We start from the raw sequence: 19037 nt of genomic DNA on the forward strand, positions 1-19037 counted from the left end.
AAGCATGAAATTATCGAGAAACATGAGCGTGGTGTCTGCGTGAGTGAGCTGGCACATGTGGAGCAGAGTACCTTGACGATATGTACAGCCTTTGTGACCTTCTCAAGATTTGCTTTATCACTATTTACCAAAGAATTTAGGGCTTCCTGTCCCTTTCTGGGCATGTGCTCTGCTTTCTATGTCTTAGGTTGGACTGTACTCTGAGAAGAGGGCTTCCAACTGGTCCAGCCATGCCTCTGGCACTGCTTAATTCCAATGGGGCATGAGGTGCCTTATGTTGGATGTAATGGAGAGAGAAGAGCCCAGGGACGGATTAGCAGCTCTGTTTTGGGTAAGTGCCTAGCAATGTTGTGGGGGCTTTTCAAGTTACACAAATGGAGCGGGATACTAATGGGAATAGATTTGAAAGGGTTCTTAAATAAAATCCTGATTCTCCTTAACCTAATTTATTAACACTAATTTTAAAGTACGCAACTTAATCTAATCTTATCTTCCAAAACTAGACTTAACATTATCACGACATTTAAGGAACCTTAACTTAATTCCTTAACCCTAATCTGCAATGATACTGCATAAACGTTTAATTTTCCTCTTGTCAGCAGCTCCTTCTGCAGAGAGCCTCTGGTTGTCTTTCTAGTTCCTGAATTGATATTTCCAGCTGCCCATAGATGTGTAACCTGTGATCATTGACCTCCTCAATGCAACTGTCTGTTTGCTCAAGTACTGTTGTTGCTTGAGGTTCGACTCCTGTTCCCAATTGCACTTTAGCAGTCTTTCTCAACTCAGCAACCATGAAATCTGTAGGCTTTCAGCCTAGCCAGCATACTATCACTTCGCTGTTGGGTTAAAAAAAAAGTTCAGAACAGGTGAAAGGGAGGCTCAGCACTAACTCATTCCCATCTACCAAACTGCAATGGAAAAGAAAGCCAACCATTGATCACAAAAATCCCTCACCCACAAGAGCAACATAAATATAATAAATAAAAAATTGAATCCTAAAAACTAGTTTAAAAATTGTATAACCTATTCAACCTAACAACAACAACAACAAAATAATATATAGAAAGAATCAAATATTAATTCACCCAAACCAACTTCTATATTACCTTTAATTTCCTGAGATAAAGTTCCTTCTCTTTCAAGGCTACCTCACACTGTCACTCCTTTTCCTTCTCATGGGCCAAGGGTAGTTCATGCTGTCACTGCTTCTCTGCCTCTCGACACTCCCTTTCTTCTTATTCTTTTCTCTCTTGGGGCTCCCTTTCTTTCTCTTGACGTCCCCTTTCTTCCTTTTCTTTTCTCTTTTGCCACTCCCTTATTTCCTTTTCTTTTCTCTCTTTGTGCTCCCTTTCTTCCTTTTCATGTCTCTGTCCCAGCAGCAGTGACCTACTCTTGGAATCATTAGGTCAGCTCTGGTCCCCTAGCTCAGTGAAGGTTTTATAGTCTTCGGCTGACATGTTGCTAATGTTTAGAGCACAGTCTGACTTCCCCAAAAATGCCTTAAGATTCTCGGATGGCCACACAAGCAGTTGTGTGGGAAAATGAAATGGCACTCTTAAAGTGGCCAGAGCGTATGCAAAATAAGGAAGTTGGCAAGTCAAGGCTACACTTATGAAAATGGAGAACACCTCTGAGGTGACTAAATGTCAGTGTACCTCAATAGGCTACACTGGAATGGAAATGTCTCTATGATATGGGTAACATTGGCATTGTTGTGCAAAGTGATTCCAAAGAACTGATTACTATGTGGCACTCCATGGGATTGGCAGGCAGGTGCAGAAGGCACAAAAATGTGCAGCTCTTCTACACAAAGTTGATTGGCACAGGTAAATGTACTAGACACTAGTACAAATGGCTCAGGCTACATACATGAAAGGTAAATATAAACACTACTATGTAGCTAGGACCACCCTAGGCTAGATAGACAAACCATATTGGCCAGGATAAATTTATTGGGTATGAGCTATGGTGTGCATAGGCTAGGATCAATGCTGCACTCTTCTAGCAATTTTTAAGGGTTTGTTAGCAACACAGGGGTTGGCTAAGTTCCATAAGATTTGGGATAAGCAATTTGTCTGAGACTGCAATTCTATATAAGACTGCTTATTGTGATATGAAATCAGTATAACACCTATTTCCTTCTGATAGGCTAAATAATCTTGGTGAGTTTTGTTAAATGGTTAACTCAATTGTATATTCCTATCCTACTAAAACCTGGTTAAATTTAAGGATAGCTAATTTTTAAAAAATTTCTATGGAAAGAGGAAGATATACATATGCACATGACATAAGAAAAAATGCTAAAATGTTTTTTGTAGCTTTCAAGGGAGGTTGGAAGTGAATATTTCCAAATGACATTTGTAGAAATATTCAAATGTTACCAAGTTATAAGTGATTTTTCTCATTTTTTAAAGATTTTGTAAAAATATAATTACAGCTCGCACAATATCATAACAGATAACAAAAATCGGTAATAAATTCAGAATGTATTCATAGTAAAATATTTATGAGACTTCATTGGATGGGAATTTTTGACAACATTCTACCATGTTATCTCAAGGCAAAATGCTGTCTCTCTCTCTCCTGTGTCAATTAGCTATTAGAGTTGGGGTAAAAGTTGCCATGAGTCATTTATGTCCCATGGAAGTGATCTGAACATTTTCCTGCAAAATTTGTTCAAACTGTTTGGCGCAAAATCTCTAACAAATAAGTAGTATATTACCCGGAATCCACCCCAAGCCTATAAGTAAATTTACATGTATATGTTAGCCCTGTTAACATGTGAAAAGTTGCACGAACCATGGTATCGGGTTATCATCTGGCTAAAGATCTCCCAGTTAAAAGAAAGAATATTATTTTACACAGAGAAAATGGATAGTTTGACATATATGACGTTTTCAGATTGCCATCTTTCTGTTAAATGTAAGAATGTTATATGTAATTACATTAGCAGAGAAGATACATTTGTCAGAAATATTATATTCAACTTGAATACAGTTTGCTTGACTTTTAGACAATAAAATGTATTGAAGTATGAAGTTCAGTTGCATTATGTATTTCCAATTTCCTTTTTAATGTCATAAAAACAGAATGTAAATAAAATATTTTTTTACAAATACAGAGGATAATTCAAATAGTTTATCTCAAAAGGAAATTGGGAATATTATTTGTACAAGAAAATGGATATAATGGAAGTTACTCAGGCTTAGAAGAAATGGCAATGAAATGAACAGAGTGGAGTTATTGATGCATTCAGAGTTAAACTAAATAGTATCAGGATGTGAATAGCATTTCTGAACTGAAATTACTACTGGGTAGACCAGTAATAGAGGAACTACTTTTGTTGTATATAGTATATATGGAGTAAACATCAAATTTATTTGAAAAGATTTAGTATTTGACTCATGTTGTTCTTTTATTATATTTGAGAGGATTTATTGAAATTTTATTTGTTTGTTATACTAGTAGTACATACATATATGAAATTATTTAATGTTACTCATCAATTCAACATTACAGTGAACCCCCCTGTATTCGTGGACTCCGGATTCACGGACTCACGTATTCACGGATTTCTCTCCGGAACATATGCCCCCATTATTCGTGGAAAATTCGCCCATTCACGGTATTTTTCTATGAGAAATATCAAAGAATTCCTGTTTTTTAATCAATTTCATCATAAAATGCACTTTTTGTGATAAAACTATTAAAAAAAACAGATACGTATAAACATTTTTAGTGGTTTTTTCTGGAGTTTCAACTGACAAAATAGGCATTTGAAGCGTTTATAGAGAGAGAGAGAGAGAGGGGTTTCAGCTATTCATGGGTTCTGGCTATCTGCAGGGAGGTCTGGTACCCATCCCCCTTCAATACAGAGGAAAAACACTATTGTCTTTATCAGTATCATCTGCTAAACCATTGCTGTTGATGTTCATTATATATGGAAATACTTTTATTTTTTTATCAGTTTTTTTATCTCTTTTACCTCACCTTCAAGAGTATCAACATTACTCTCTCTAGGAGTTAACAGGCCTATGGTCTTAAGAGTTTTTGCTATACGTATGACTGTTCCACAGGGCATTCGGCACTGTTGTTCTCAATGATATATTTGCATATCAGGCATGAAATAATACAGTATATTATTGATTATGGAAACTCAGTCGCACATAAATACATGTTTACTAAGTCATGATGCATATCACAGGATAAAGTGGTCCTCCCGTATTCACAGGGGGTGCATACCAGACCCCCTTGCGAATAGCTAGAGTCCGCAAATACTTTGAAGCACCCCTCTGAAAAGGCTTAAAACTACTGCCTCTCTTGAAAGTTCAAACACCAAAGTATCCCTCCCTAAGAATACCATCCTACATCAAATATACATTAAACTATTATCCTATAGTGTATTAATCTTTGAAATATAATGTTAACCCTCTTACGCCGATTGGACGTATTAAACGTCGAGTCAAAATGTCTCCCGTATGCCGATTGGACGTATCATACGTCGGCTCAAAAAAGTTTTTTTAAAAATTCGCGGAAAAATACTTATAGGCCTACCAGCCGAAAACTTTTGTATCACGCGCCTTGGGGGATGCTGGGAGTTCACGGATCAAGGCGTTGTTTTGTTTACAATCGCTACGCAGGCGCGCAAGCGCGAATTTCTTTCTTATCGCACTAAAAAGTATCAGTGACACATCTCGGAAATTATTTCGTCACTTTGACATAATTATTGCACCATTTTAAATTATCCTTTACATGAAGTATTATATATGAAAATGTGCGCAATTTCATGCACAATACAACTAAAAAATACTCATGATTGTAGCTTTTATCAATTTTGAAATATTTTCATATAAATAACGATAAGTGCAAAAATTTCAACCTTCGGTCAACTTTGACTCTACAGAAATGGTCGAGAAACGCAATTGTAAGCTAAAATTCTTATATTATAGTAATATTCAATCATTTGCCTTTATTTTGCAACAAATTGGACGTCTCTAGCACATATTTTCGATTTATGGTGAATTTTATGAAAAAACTTTTTCCTTACGTTCGTGCGATAACTCTTCCGATAAAATTTTTTCGTGCGATTGTCCTAATGTTTGCACCCTTTTAAATTTGCCGTTACATAAAGTTTTATATATGGAAATGTGCGCAATTTCATGCACAATACAACAAAAAAACAACCCATGGTTGTAGCTTTTATCAGTTTTGAAATATTTTCATATAAATAACGTTAGTGCAAAAATTTCAACTTTCGGTCAGCTTTGACTCTACCGAAATGGTCGAAAAAACGCAATTGTAAGCTAAAACTCTATATTCTAGTAATATTCAATCATTTCCTTCATTTTGCAACGACTTGGAAGTCTCTAGCACAATTATTTCGATTTATGGTGAATTATTGAAAAAAAAAGAAAAAAAAAAAATTACGTTCGCGCGGTAACTCTTCCGAAAAATCAGAATTTTTTTATTTTTGTGCAATTGTCAAAATGTTTGCACATTTTAAACAAATTAGCTGTTACATAAAGTTTTATATATGAAAATGTGCGCAATTTCATGTAGAATACAACTAAAAATGATTGAAGGTTGTAGCTTTTCTCTTTTTTCGAAATATTTGCATATAAATCACGATAAATAGAAAAAAAACCACGTTCGGTCAAATTTGACTCTACCGAAATAGTTGAAAAACGCAATTGTAAGCTAAAACTCTTACGGCCTAGAAATATTCCGTCATTTTTCTTCATTTTGAAACAAATTTGAAGTCTCTAAAACAATATTGTGATTTATGGTGAATTTTTGAAAAATATATTTACCTTCACTCCGCGCGCCGATTCGCGGCCGCAAGTCTCCGAAATACGTACATGGCATTATCCTAATATTTGCTCCTTTTCATATTAGCCTTTTTATAGAGTTTCATATATCAAAATGTGCGCAAATTCATGAAGAATACAATACAAAATAATTGAAGGTTGTAGCTTTTTCCATCTTCGAAATATGTGCATATAAAAAAATATATATATTAAAATTTCGACATTCGGTCAAATTTAACTCGTCCGAAATGGTCGAAATCTGCAATTATAATCTAAAACTCTTACAGTATCGTAATATTCAATCATTGTCTTAATTTGAAACAAATTGGAAGTCTCTAGAACATTATTAGAATTACGGTTGTAATTTTTGAAAAAAATATTTTTTTGCGTCCGCGCGTTACGAATTCGTACATCATTTTGTGATAATATTTTTCCGGTGTTGCTTTTATTGTTTTACAATGTATTATATATCAAAATGATCGCAATTTAGTGTACAATACAACGCAAAACAAAGTAACTGGTTAGCTTTGACCGTTTTCTGCACAGCGTGATTTGAATACAATTATGTATGAATTTTTTTTTTTCGCTACCATATATCGCATTATTTACATATGATAATGATATTATTTTTCATTTCTGATGGTTGCATTCTAAACTTCAGGCAATGACAAAAAAAGGAGCCAAAAATGAACTCTTAATCTTCAAAAGTACGCGCGCTGTAATTTTTTGAAAAAATTATTTTTTCCGGTTCCGCGCTCACTCCAAACCAGGCCCGGCATACGGGAGACGTTTTGATTTTTAGGGCTCCGGCGTAAGAGGGTTAATATAATTTCAAAGTAAGTCCTCAATATTTAATGGCTAAAAATATATGTACATACCGTATGACTTTGTTATGCACCTGTGAAAGTAATCTAGTCCCCCCATAAGTATCCAGCCATTCACATTTTCTTTCATACAGTTACTATTCAAGCCATCCAGTTTTCTTTTTACAAGGGAAACATTTGTATGTACATAACTCACAAGACAGAGGGACAGAGAGAGAAATACGTATGAACATTAGATTTTTTTCATTATACATACTAGTACAACATACGTAAATAGGGTACTCATCAGAATGTTGATTGAAGATGATCATGATGAATTAATGGTGCAGTCCGATGACTGGCGATGAAGATGATTGCACAGCTAAGCAGAGGAGTTACAACTCCTGTGAGAGCGCCTCTTCACCTTCAGGAGGTGCTTCAGGAGGCACTCACTCAGGCAATTTGGGAGGTATTTCAGGCTATTCAAGAGGCACTACTACAGACAATTTGAGAGGCACTACTCCAGGGTTTATTGGAGGCTTTGGAGGGTTCTTTGTACATGTGATGAACATGGTGATTGGCAGCTGCTGTCATTGTTTCTTCATGGTGGTGAGGGCTTGATTATAGGACTCCAATGCCATATCAAGGATATTTGAAAAGTTTATAGGAGTGTTTCATGTAAGGATCCCATGTTGAAACAAACAACTGTGCATCGTTTATCATTATCCAAATTGGGGACAGGCCTCCTCCTCCTCCTCCTCCTCCTCCTGCCTCCCTCCTCCTCCTCCTCCTCCTCCTCCTCCTCCTCCTCCTCCTCCTCCTCCTCCTGGCAGGGGGTCAGAGTGGTCATCAATGAGGGTGCTGAGTTTGCTGACTTCATCCTCGGTGATATCATCTAAACCTTCACCACCAAGAATTCTCCCCATTGGACCGCCCTATTAATGGCTGGATGTTGAATTTCCTGAGGAGGGAAGTCCATTTAATTATGCACACAATTCAGCCACAACTTACTCTGGCATGCATTCAGGGTCCTTCAGCAGCTGGTTGATGATGGACAGACACGTGGCAATCATGAATTTACACCAATACTCTTTCAGCGTAAATTCGCTGGTGTGGTCCATTGCATCAACAAGGTGCTGGAGGGAGTACATGGTGTAGAGTGCCAAGAAGGCATGGATCGTGCCCTGGTCCATAGGCTGGAGAAAGATGGTGTTGGGAGAGAGGAAGTTGAGCTGGGCTCCTATGTAATAAAGATCGAGAGGGTAGCCATCAATATTGTCTATAATTAGCAACCCCTTGAACTCTATGTCTGAGTTTGTCAGGTATTACCTAACTTGAGGAATGAAACTCTGTTGGAACCAGTATTCCGTAAGGACTGTGGTGATCCAGGCCTTGGGATTTTGCATCCAGAACACAGTCAGCAATGCCCTGTTCTTATTGTTGAGTGCCCTGGGGTTTGCAGCCTTGTAAATGAGGCCTGGTTTCAGCCAGCATAAAGCCAACCGCATTCCCACACATTAGGAGGGTGACCCTGTCCTGTGCCTTGAATCTGGAGGCTCGTCCTTCATTAAGTATGTCTGGGAAGGCATCTTTTTCCAGAACAGGCCAGTCTCATCCATAGTGAACACCTGTTCTGAGTTGTATCCTTTCTCCTGCAGAATCTTCTTCAAGGTCTCAGGGTATTTCACTGCCTCCCCTTTGTCTGCCAATGCTGCATCCCCATGTAGGGAAACAAACTTTAGGTGGAATTGCTTCTGGAATTGGTGAAAGCCTTGAGGAGCTGGTGATGGTCCCAGTTGTGGCTCTTCCTCCTCTTCATCATCATCATCTTCAAGTGTGGATTCATCAAAGCCCAAGAGTTATATTCCCCTTCCTGTGGCTCTAGATCGCTGCTATCCTGTTCCCCTACATTGCTGCCCTCTTTAGCAGTTGATAGCTGTTGGTAGAGTGGTTGCACTTTTTTCGCATATGATGTTGAGTCAAGGTGCAGGTTCTTCTAACGGCAATCCTTGATCCAATATGCCAATGCAGATTCCATCTGTACGATTGTTACATCTCACACTGTTGACACTGTGTTAGCTGTACCAAAGTAGTAGCTCATGCTTACACACTTTCTTATTTCACTTTCTTTCTTATGTATCTCACTGTGTTCTCATTCATGTTAAAATGGCGGCTAACCACGGCAAATCTTTTGCTCTCCAGCATATCAAGAACTTTCACCTTCTCGTCGAGCTTCATGACTGCCTTCCTTCTTTTAGCCTCTTTGCTAGAAGCTTTAGAAGGAGCTGGGCACTTTTTAGAAGTCATTTTCAGCACAACAAATATTTGGTGATACATAAAACAGATTCACTATTATGTCCGCATATATCAGTAACTGTAAGAAAAACCAATTATGTTATTGAAATTTTGCTATTTTTCATCATAAAAAATGTATTTACGTAGTCACAAAAATATATTACTTAGCACGTATGCATGAAAATGCTGCGTACTGCAGATGGAGGCATAGCTCTGTGTATACTTAAGGTATCATCCTAAGATACTTTATGTATGTATGTGTAATATTTAAAAATCATTTTAAAACAAAACATTTCATAAAATGTACAGTATGCGGAGAGTGTGAATGTGCATCATATACCCAGTTGACCTAATAAGTTCAGTGTTCTCTCATTTGTGTGTTTTTTGTGTACAGTATATACTGCTATAGACTAAGAATATTGTTTGAAATCACCCAATAAAATGTCCTCTAAACATTCTGCTTCTTCCAAGGTCTCTAGCAAAGAGCCAAAGTGTATGAGGCCCATACAGTTAATGACAAATGAGGAGAAAATAGACATAATTGTTATGTTAAGAAAGAACAAAAATCTTGGAGAAGTAGCACCCCATTACCACGTGACTGAAAGTGCAGTTACCTGCCTTAAGAACGAGTATGAACATGATAAAATAATTTGCAAGATCATTCTGGGAGAACTCACTGCCCTCTTTACCCTCCCACCAACTGACCAGGATTTTGAACAATTTCTTGGTCTGCACAAATTGATGAGGGAAGTAAGGCAGATCCAGGCAATGGTCAAGGCAAAGGCATGGGATAAGAATGAAAAAAGGCCCACAAATTTTATCAGTACTGTTAATGAACTCAAGAAGCCCTACCATACTGCCTTTGTCAACATATTCAAATACCTCAAGAAGGTGGTGCCTCGCAAAGCCCCTGACAAAGCACTTCCTGAAGAAGGTGAAGAGGTACCGTCAGAGGAGATGTAACTCCTCTGCTATGCTGTGCAGTCTATCTTTGTCATTAATCAGACTGCACAACTTATATTATCATCATTTAAAATCAACATTCATCACCACTAACTACCCATATAATTTAATATTAATATTGTATAATAATAATATTTAATATCACATATTATACGTAAAATTATACGAAAATACAGAATATTGCTCTATGAAAAAATTTGCATCCACGAATAGTGAGGACCCACAAATATTTTTATAGATATATTCCACAGAAAAACCTGTGAATGGGCGAGTCCTCCCTCGAATAATTTTTAGATAGGTTCCACAGAAAATCAGCGAATCTCAAGAACGGGAATATGGGGTGTTTACTGTACTATTCAGATTGCTGTACACTCCCTCAACACCTGAATTAGCCTTGGTCACTGACCAACCCCGAACTACATTCCCACAAATTTTTTCCAAAAAGTGGGTATTTAACTGTCGGCCCTACCAATGCTGCAGGTAAAATTTCTCTACTGAGTTACCTGTGTATCGTTGGCAATGCTGCTGCAAGTACCAGCTGCCAGAAGCCTACCTCCTCAATTATTATTAGTTCACCGTGCTGTGAGGACATGCTCCCGCATCAGGCGAACATTTTGGTGTCTAACGTGACCCCCATTAAATAGATTTGGTTTCTGGATACTAGATTACGGCCTTAGCCTTTTGTTAACATCTACATTCCTAGTTTTCTCTATGTTTGATCTGGATTTTGGAACTTCCCTCTGGTTTTGACTTGGTTCGGTATCGGACTACAAGATGGACAAGGTACTCAAGGAAACATCATCAGCCAACGCCTGTACTCCTGCTTCTTCTACTGCTGCGAAGTCCAAGCAATCTGCTGTTGAAGATGTCGGTACTCATTTGTCCTGCACATCCTGCAAAAGGAGGATGAGTACACTCAAACATGACCGACATTCTCTGTGCATTATTTGTAACAAAGTTCAGTGTAGCATCAGCCAAAGGTGTGAAGAATGTAGCGATTGGTCGGTAGAGCAATTGGAAAACTACATAAAGCACAGGAAATCCTTAGCTTCCAAGAGTAAGCGTAGGACATCAGCGGTAGAAGTACAGCCAGTTGATAAAGAAGCCTTAGAATTAGAGTTATTTAGGAAGTTAGAGCAAAGGCTATCAGATAGTATGTCTAGTTGATTTTTTAATTTGATTAGCAAATTAGCTGAAAGTGATTCTAATCGTTCTCTTTCAGCCACCCTGCCTGTTCCAGAACCAGGCCTGACGGGTGCGGGGGGTCATGGAGATATGCAAGACACAGAGTTAATATCCCCCCACCCCCACCCCCCGGGTGCCAAGCAGGCAGTGTTGGCAGCAGAATTCCCCCTTCCCCCTCAAGTTGTAAGTTCTGAGGTTGTTTTAGCTCAGACACAGACAAGTAGGGATGACAGCTTAGGTAGCGTGCAGGAAGACAAGTTGAAGGGGCAGGTTTCTTCGGGTTAGAGTTCGGTGTTGGTTCATAGTATGACGGGTTCATCGTTGGATCCATCTGAGGTTTTATTTCCTGTTTCGAAGTTTCTTTGACAGAAGACTTCCAAGTTTGTAGGTGGGAGTGTGGATGTGGTTTTGGGTGTCGGGTGTTGAGGTTATCTTTTGGTGGTGGTAATTCTGGTGAGCAGGGTTTTAATTTGGCTGAGTATAATGCTAATTTGTTAGGTTTGTCGCAGGTGTATAGGTTATTAGTTAGACAATATTTCCATTTTGGTTTTCCAATATTCTTGATCACATATTGCAGAATTTTCCTGAGTTTACTAATGAGGTTTACCAAGACTATCAGGGGGAACAGAGTCAGTTTATTTTCTTGATCTAAAATCTATGGCTTCTTTTGCTGCTTCCAATTCTTCCTTTCCCACTTTGCATTCTAAACCTTCTTCTAGGATCCTTACACAATCAGCTTTTTTGGGTCACTCTGGAGGTCACCTCTGAGTTTTCGCTTGCTCAGCCTTTTTCAATGCCTTCTACTTTAGTACCTTCCACAGGTCAGGTTGTTTCACAGCCTTCTAGTGTACATGCTTCTCAGGCAGTTATGGAACCTTCTGCCAAGTCATATTTTCATCCTATGATGGGTTTAAGACTTAATGTCTCCATTGCAGTTCATGTGGGTGATTCGATGGCGCCAACATCAAAAGTAATGGTACCGATTGTATCCTCAGTCTCCTTTCGCTAGAGTAGATAGTAAACTTCATTCAGTAAATCCGATGGGTTCCACAGTCCGTAGTATGCCTGTAGAGGCACCTTTAAGTGCGGCTCCAGTTGGTATTTTCTCCACCTGTCCAACTTTGGCAGTAGGTGCTCCGGTGATTACTCTTGAGTGTGGCTTCTTCCCTTTTCCCTTCTTCAACTTCCTTCTCAACTTTCCCTGAGGGTTTGTCTGTTCTGCCGTCTAAGATATGCAATGTTGGTTCTGATTTGATTCCGGGTTATCCGGGAGTGCTTACTCCCCCTGCACTTATCAATGTAATGTCTGCTCCAGGTACTTGTCTGGGTGGTTTGTTGGTTCAGCAGGTTTAGGCAGACCAGGTGTAGTGGCTTCTCCACTCTTAAGTGCGGGTGTTGTTCACCCAGGTACGGTAGGCTCAGGTGTTACGTCATCATTGCTGGGCGGTTTAGGTTTGCGCAGTCGATTGTGGCTGGCTCAACTGTTGCGTCATCGTCCTTGGTTGGTGCGGGGTTTGCACAGTTGAGTGCGGTTGGCTCAGGTGGAATGGAACCAGATATGTTAGGTGTTGGGTTAATGCATCCAAGGGCAGCGGGTCCCGGGTCATCTAGTGTAGCTTTTACAGGTGGTCAGCCTGTCTCCTTTCCTGTTTCGATTTGGTCAGACCAGCCTGATAGAGAATGTTCTGTGGAGTTCTGTGGAAGAGGAGCCAGTACCAGATGTGGGTTTTTCACTGGCTAATGAAAGCGAATACAAGCGGATGGTGGATTTCATCCATACTCTTGACCCACAGTCCATGACTCCCGAGGATCTTGTTCAACTGAATCAGGCAATGTTTGAGATGTTGTACTTAATCAAGCCAGCAGTTTCTCAAACTAGTAAGCTGGTCTGGTTTGGCCGGGTCGAGCAGGCTTTGAGAGAGGCAGGCACTAGGTTAGGATCACTTATTGGATCAGGTAAGCAGAATTCAACTTTGCTTCCTAATCGGAAGGGGTTTTACTGGGCAGTGGGTTACCTTTCTTCCGGTGTCGGGAGTTTCACTCAACGAATCAGTTGAGGCTCTTCTCCCTAGGGTTCCTTCGTCAAATAGGTTGGTAGCAGTCACTTCTTGTGAAGCATGTATTTTGGAGGACACCTTCCACAGCTGGTCAGAGGCTTTTTCCCCACTCTTATGTGGATGTTGTCGGGGTTGATGGAGTTTATGAAGCAGGATGGGTATTCACCTTCAGATCTGGTTCTGTTTGACAGCCTCATCACCTCGGTCAGTTAAGAGAGACGATTGGATGGTTTCCGTTGACCTCAAGGATGCATATCTTCAGGTTCGATTGCGATTCATCAGGAATCTCGGAGGTTCTTTCATTTTTTGGGTCCAACTGGAACTTAACAGTTCAAGGTCCTCTGCTTCGCTCTGACCACAGCACCTCAGGTATTCACGAGGTTAATATCTCCTGTTTCAGGGATAATACATTGTTGGGGATTTCAGATGAGGAAATACCTCAATGAATGGTTGGGCCAGACTTCGTCCATAGACGAAGTAATACGGGGGAAGGATTTTTTTTTACTGGACTTGTATCAGATTTTAGGGATTCATGTCATTTTCGACAAAAGCTCTCTAGTTCCAACTCGAGTGAAGATTAATTTGGGGATGGAAATTCAGATGCGTCATTTGAAGGTTTTCCAGACACAAAAACGGGTTCTTGCGGTCCTTTGACAACTAGAGATATTCATGTCGGACAGAGCTCAACCAGTGAGCGTGTGGAAGTTTGTTGAGAAGAATGTCCTCCCTCTCACTTCTAGTTTCAGGGTCTTATCACTGGATGTGTTCTCTGCAGGTATGTCTCAGGAATTGCTGGGACTTTCGGGAAGGGACTGCAGTGGTAGTCTGGGACAATTCTTGCCTGAAATAGCTTCGGTGGTGGTCAGAAGAACATCATCTGACCAGCAGCAGCAGTGTAAGATTGGATTACCCTCTCCCAGACGTTCCTATCTATACAGATGTCTCAGATCGGGGTTGGGGTGCAATCCTGCAGGAATCTCAGGCCAGCAGTCTTTGAAGGAACCTGGATCGAGAGGAGTCCATAAATTTTCGAGAATTGAGAGCAGTGGAAGAGGCACTAAGTTGTTTTTCGGAACAAGTAAGCGACAAGGTGGTAGCTCTCTTTTCCGACAACGTCACAGCTGTGTCGTACCTAAAGAAAGAAGAAGGAAAAAGATCGGCAGTGCTAAACAACATAGGTCAGAGAGTTCTTCGTTGGTGCAAGGATCGCAGGGTTTCCCTTATCCCTCAATTTGTGTTGGAGAAACTCAGTGTCCTGGTAGACCATTGAGTCATACACAAGAAGAAGTTCTTGGGAGCGAATGGACTCTGGTGCAGGAAGGGGTGCAACATCTGTTAAGGAGGTGGCAGCAACTGTGGATCTCCTTGCCACGAGATTGAAATTCCACCTTCCAGTATACTTTTCCCCAGTAGCGGACCCCATGTCTCATGGGACGGATGCAATGTTGCATTCCTGGGACAATCTTCAGGTGTACCTATGCCTTCCCTCTGGTCAAACTCAGGAGCAGCACCAATACGCAGATGACTTTGATAGTCCCCTTCTGACCCCTAAGACCTTTGTTTCTAGATCTTCTGGAAATGTTGACAGAAGCTCCAGTACCTTCCAGAGAGGAAAGATCTTCTCAGACAGCCACACCTCCATTACTTCCATTGTGACCTCTGCGTGCTGAAGCTAGCGGCTTGTAACTGTCCAGTGAACAGCTGGTCATTCGGGACTCTCTAAGGCAGTGGCTAGCCAACTTGTCTTCCTGTCTTGAGAAGATCAATGAGGAAACTATACCAGGCTAGGTGGGCTATGCACCATAGCTGGTGCCAAAAGGAGGGCGTAGCATATCTTGTCCGACGATTGCTAAAGTGGCAGATTTCCTCTTATTCTTGAGAAAGGAAAAGAATCTTAACGTATTCAACGATTGCTGGGTACAGGTCAATGCTCGGTAGCACTTTCAGGTTTCACCTGCCGAACTTGCGACCAGTATGATTTTACACGACCTTTTAAGATCTTTTAGGATAGAAAGACCAGTTATTTTGCTTCGGGCCCCCTTGTGGGATTTAGCGGCTGTGTTGAAACTGTTGAGCTCTTCGGCTTTTGAACCCTTAGAACCGTTATCATTAAGAGAGCTAACTAAGGTGTTATTTTTAGCGATGGCAAAGAGGATTGGGGAGATTCAGGCAGTGGCGAGGACGGTGTCCTTTTCGTGGGCAAGATATTTTTCTCCCATATTTGCTAGAATTTGTGGCAGAGTCTGAGTTGGAATTGAATCCCCTTTAGAGTTTCATCATTAGAGGATTTCGTAGGAGGTGACGAATCAGAAATTTAGCTGTGTCCAATGCGAGCTCTCAAAGTCTGTTTGTCCCGCTAGGTCAGATGGTTTTTCATCCTTTTTGGAGGCTTCTAGTTCTTCACGTCCAAGGGCGCAGAAGTTTGGTGTCGGTTTTTGTGAATTTTTATCTTACTGACATCCAATTTTCTTCAGAGAAGGATTACTTGCTAGGTCCATTTGTTGTGGCCAACTCAATTTTATAATTATTCTCGTATCGTTGGGGTGTTAGGGGTTCAGGTAGTTGATGGTAGCTTAGGATCCTTTACAGTCTCTGTAGGTTGGGGTTCATTTTAAGTGTATTCCTCTAATGTCTTGGAAACTAGGCAGATCCCGATCGTCATGTTGGAACGTCTTATCTCTTGGGCACAGTCATCTACGTCAGTGAACAGCCAAGAACTCGATGGGCCTGCTCACTCAACTTCTCCTCCAAACATGGGAGGTTTCACTTTCCCCTCCATATGTGAGAGGTTTAGAATACCACATGGGATGCAGTTATGACTGAGACGAGACCTTAGATACGAGACACTGATGTTGAGGTGCTCTCTCCGCAAGCATCATCATCTACCGAGGGGGACAACTAGGTGAGGTTACATAGTTTTACACATGGTGGGTTGATATTGAGTTACTTGCGTATGTTCCGTTGTCAGGTCGGGCTGAATTAGATTAATCCCACCTCCAGTTAAGTGGTGTTAATCAGGCTAATTTAGGTGTTCAGGTAGTGTATTACAATATGAAATTTTCATAATAAAACTAATATTGTAATACTTACCTGAACACCTGAATGATTCTCACCCCCCTCCCCTCTTCATTTTGTCAGTGAATGACTCAGTTGAGGAGGTAGGCCTCTGGCAGCCGGTATTTGCAGCAGCATTGCCATACCACAGGTAACTCAGCAGACAAATTTTACCTACTGCGTTGGTAGCACTGACAGTTAAATACCCACTTTGTGGGAAAAATTTGTGGGGATGTACTTCAGGCTGGTTAATGACCAGGGCTAATTCAGGAGTTCCGGTATTACAATATTAGTCTTATTATGAAAAGTTCATCTCTTCACAGATCAGGTGAGAACCAGCAGGCCTAGCTAAACATTCATAGGTTAATATTCAGTATCTTTCTATACAGTATTTTGTTTATGAGTAGTAAACAAAATTTTTTGCTTTTTGATGCTGTATACACAAAACCAAATTTTAGTACTAAAATAAAAACCCACTCCAGACAAAAAAATAAAAATAAATTCTTAAGCAAAGTCACAAAAAAGTAGTAATACCACATCTCTTAAAAGATGAAACATAACAACTATAATCATTTCAATTACCTTTAAATTTGCTGGGTGACTGAAAAACTGTCACTATGACATCATTTGGGCACTGAATGGAAATGTCTCTCTGTGCCTGCATTGCATGGTAAATAGTGCCCAAATACCACTTGCAGAATACGTATTGCCATGTTCCTTTTGTCTGAAACATCAGAGGAACTGATTCATTCAATTGAAGACTTATAGGAGCTGAGCTTGCAAGCTGTGATAAAAAGCAATCCACAAATATCTTTCTTTTACCCTTCTCTTAGTATGCTAATGAACAAAAGAAGTACCACCAAGATAAGTCTTGAGTTATATTTTCTGGGTGAACACAGTATCAGTGCCTTTTCTTATCTGAACTTCAGGTAATTGGAGTGACAAAAAAGTAAAATTTCTTCTGACAAATTTGTCCTTTTTACTCATAACTTCACATTAGTATATATGATATTCATATTTTATAATGCATTTTTGTGTGTGTATATCTGGGACATTTCAGCACTACTCTAAATCACTTTTTCCCAGTTCCATATCTGAACAGCATTTTATTCCCAGCATACCATGTGGCCTTATGAAATTCTTGTTTTATTAGTTTTTGTACTGGTGTTCCAACTTCATGTATTTGTGAAGCTTACAGGCATAATGTCTCTAGATCTTGGTAAGATCTTTATTATTTATGAAGCATTAAAACAGTTTTAATAAAGGATTTTGTCAGTACCATATTAATTAACATTATTTTGTGTGTTAATTTTATAGTTTTAAAGGAATATATTTTATTTTATAATGATTGAGAAAAATGTGTACGTATTTCGTGTAGCTTTTTTTTCACAAACTTATTTATTTTCCAGCAGACTGGTGGTGTAGGTGGTCACGGGACGGGGGGAGTGGGCACTGGTGTAGGCCAAGTTGGGGGAGTTCCCCCTGGGCCCAGTCCAGCACCCCCAGGTCCTCCCCATGAGATAAGCCCACAGACCTTACCCCCTGGATCCACACAACAAATACAACAGGGTTCTGGTAAGTAAATTAAAACAAGATAATTCAGCTGCAAAATTTTTCTTCAGTACATGATGTGTAATGTAACATCAGTGCTGTCTGTTTGTCTGAGTATCTGGGAAGCCTACCGTTTCACAACTCATCTTACAAGGTTGAAGGGATTTTGGTCAAATTAAGTAGAAACTGTAGACTATTGTGCTCAGATTTGCATGAAGCAGGATTGTTAGTGTATATTCCATGTGTTTGTCTGTCGATATGCACTTTGTTTTACCAGCTGTCATCACACTTATGTCATTGCAGCTACTGTATGTACAATTTATGTACTTTAGTCATACTTGATAAAAAAAGTTTAACCATCCTCCATAGGTATGTGCAAACAAAAATCGTCAGTGTATTTACCATTGTGTACTTTGCTTACTTTTGATTCTTACATGACAGGACATTACTATTTCCTGCTGTTCTGTCTGTCATTTTTAGCTTGTTATTGCAACTCGAACACATGGCTGGAGGCTTTTCAGTAGAACTTTGAACTTTATTCAGAGGTAGACAATTATGCACAGATATGTGTGTGATGGAGATTGCCCATATTTGCCTTTTTCTCTGTCCATCAGTTGACCTCTGGTATTCACGGGGGACAGAGACCACAACCACCTGCGAATATTGGAATCAGAGAATGCTGAAACCCTCCCTCTAAAGACACTTATAACTGCCTATTTTAATAGTAGTTCAAACACCAAAGACCCCCCCTCTAAAAATGCTTATACGTAACTGCTTACTATTTTAAGAGCTCAAACACCAAATATACCTTGAACCAGTGTCTCTCAACCTTTTTACCTCTGGGCGCATCTATAAATTAACAGAAACTTTGGGATGCACCTTTGATTTTAATATGGACAAAATACCTATAAAATTTTAATTTATTGTGAAGTTTCAGAAACTTGAGATTGCTGGTATGATGATGCTTTCTTCCTGAGACGATATTTTACTTTATTTGTGCATAGCGTTCAAGCATATTTTAAAATGTTTTTTTTTTATGTGCTTCATATTTTTATTTTCTTTTAATTGTCTTTTTCATCATTTACTTCCTTTGGGACTGCTTTTCCTGCTAGTGCCCTTGGGTCTTTAGCAGGTGGGGTTCATAGTCTGCATAATAATAATAATAATAACAATAATAATAATAATAATAATAATAATAATAATAATAATAATAATAACAACAAAAATAATAATAATTATGGCTATTATTATTATAATTTGTAGTAGTAATAGTAGCAGTAATAGGAAAATAATAGATAAGTATTCTAAAATATAATATATAC

The 19037-nt window shown here is 39.5% G+C and overlaps 1 protein-coding gene across 2 annotated transcripts in view; it reads left to right on the plus strand.

The window, feature by feature from the left end:
- LOC135222061 (actin nucleation-promoting factor WASL-like) overlaps positions 1-17772 on the plus strand; it is a 73759-nt gene extending 55987 nt beyond the window's left edge. Inside the window, exon 3 of one of the 2 annotated variants that reach the window (XM_064260210.1) lies at positions 17577-17772. In XM_064260210.1, the coding sequence (XP_064116280.1) occupies positions 17577-17747 (171 nt within the window). In that variant the 3' untranslated portion in view covers positions 17748-17772. Of the gene's footprint in view, positions 1-17573 lie in introns of both variants that reach the window. The other variant, XM_064260208.1, reaches the window with a different exon arrangement.
- Positions 17773-19037: the final 1265 nt, after the last annotated feature.

Source organism: Macrobrachium nipponense, chromosome 3 (assembly GCF_015104395.2).
Source record: "Macrobrachium nipponense isolate FS-2020 chromosome 3, ASM1510439v2, whole genome shotgun sequence".
Taxonomy (NCBI): Eukaryota; Metazoa; Arthropoda; class Malacostraca; order Decapoda; family Palaemonidae; genus Macrobrachium; species Macrobrachium nipponense.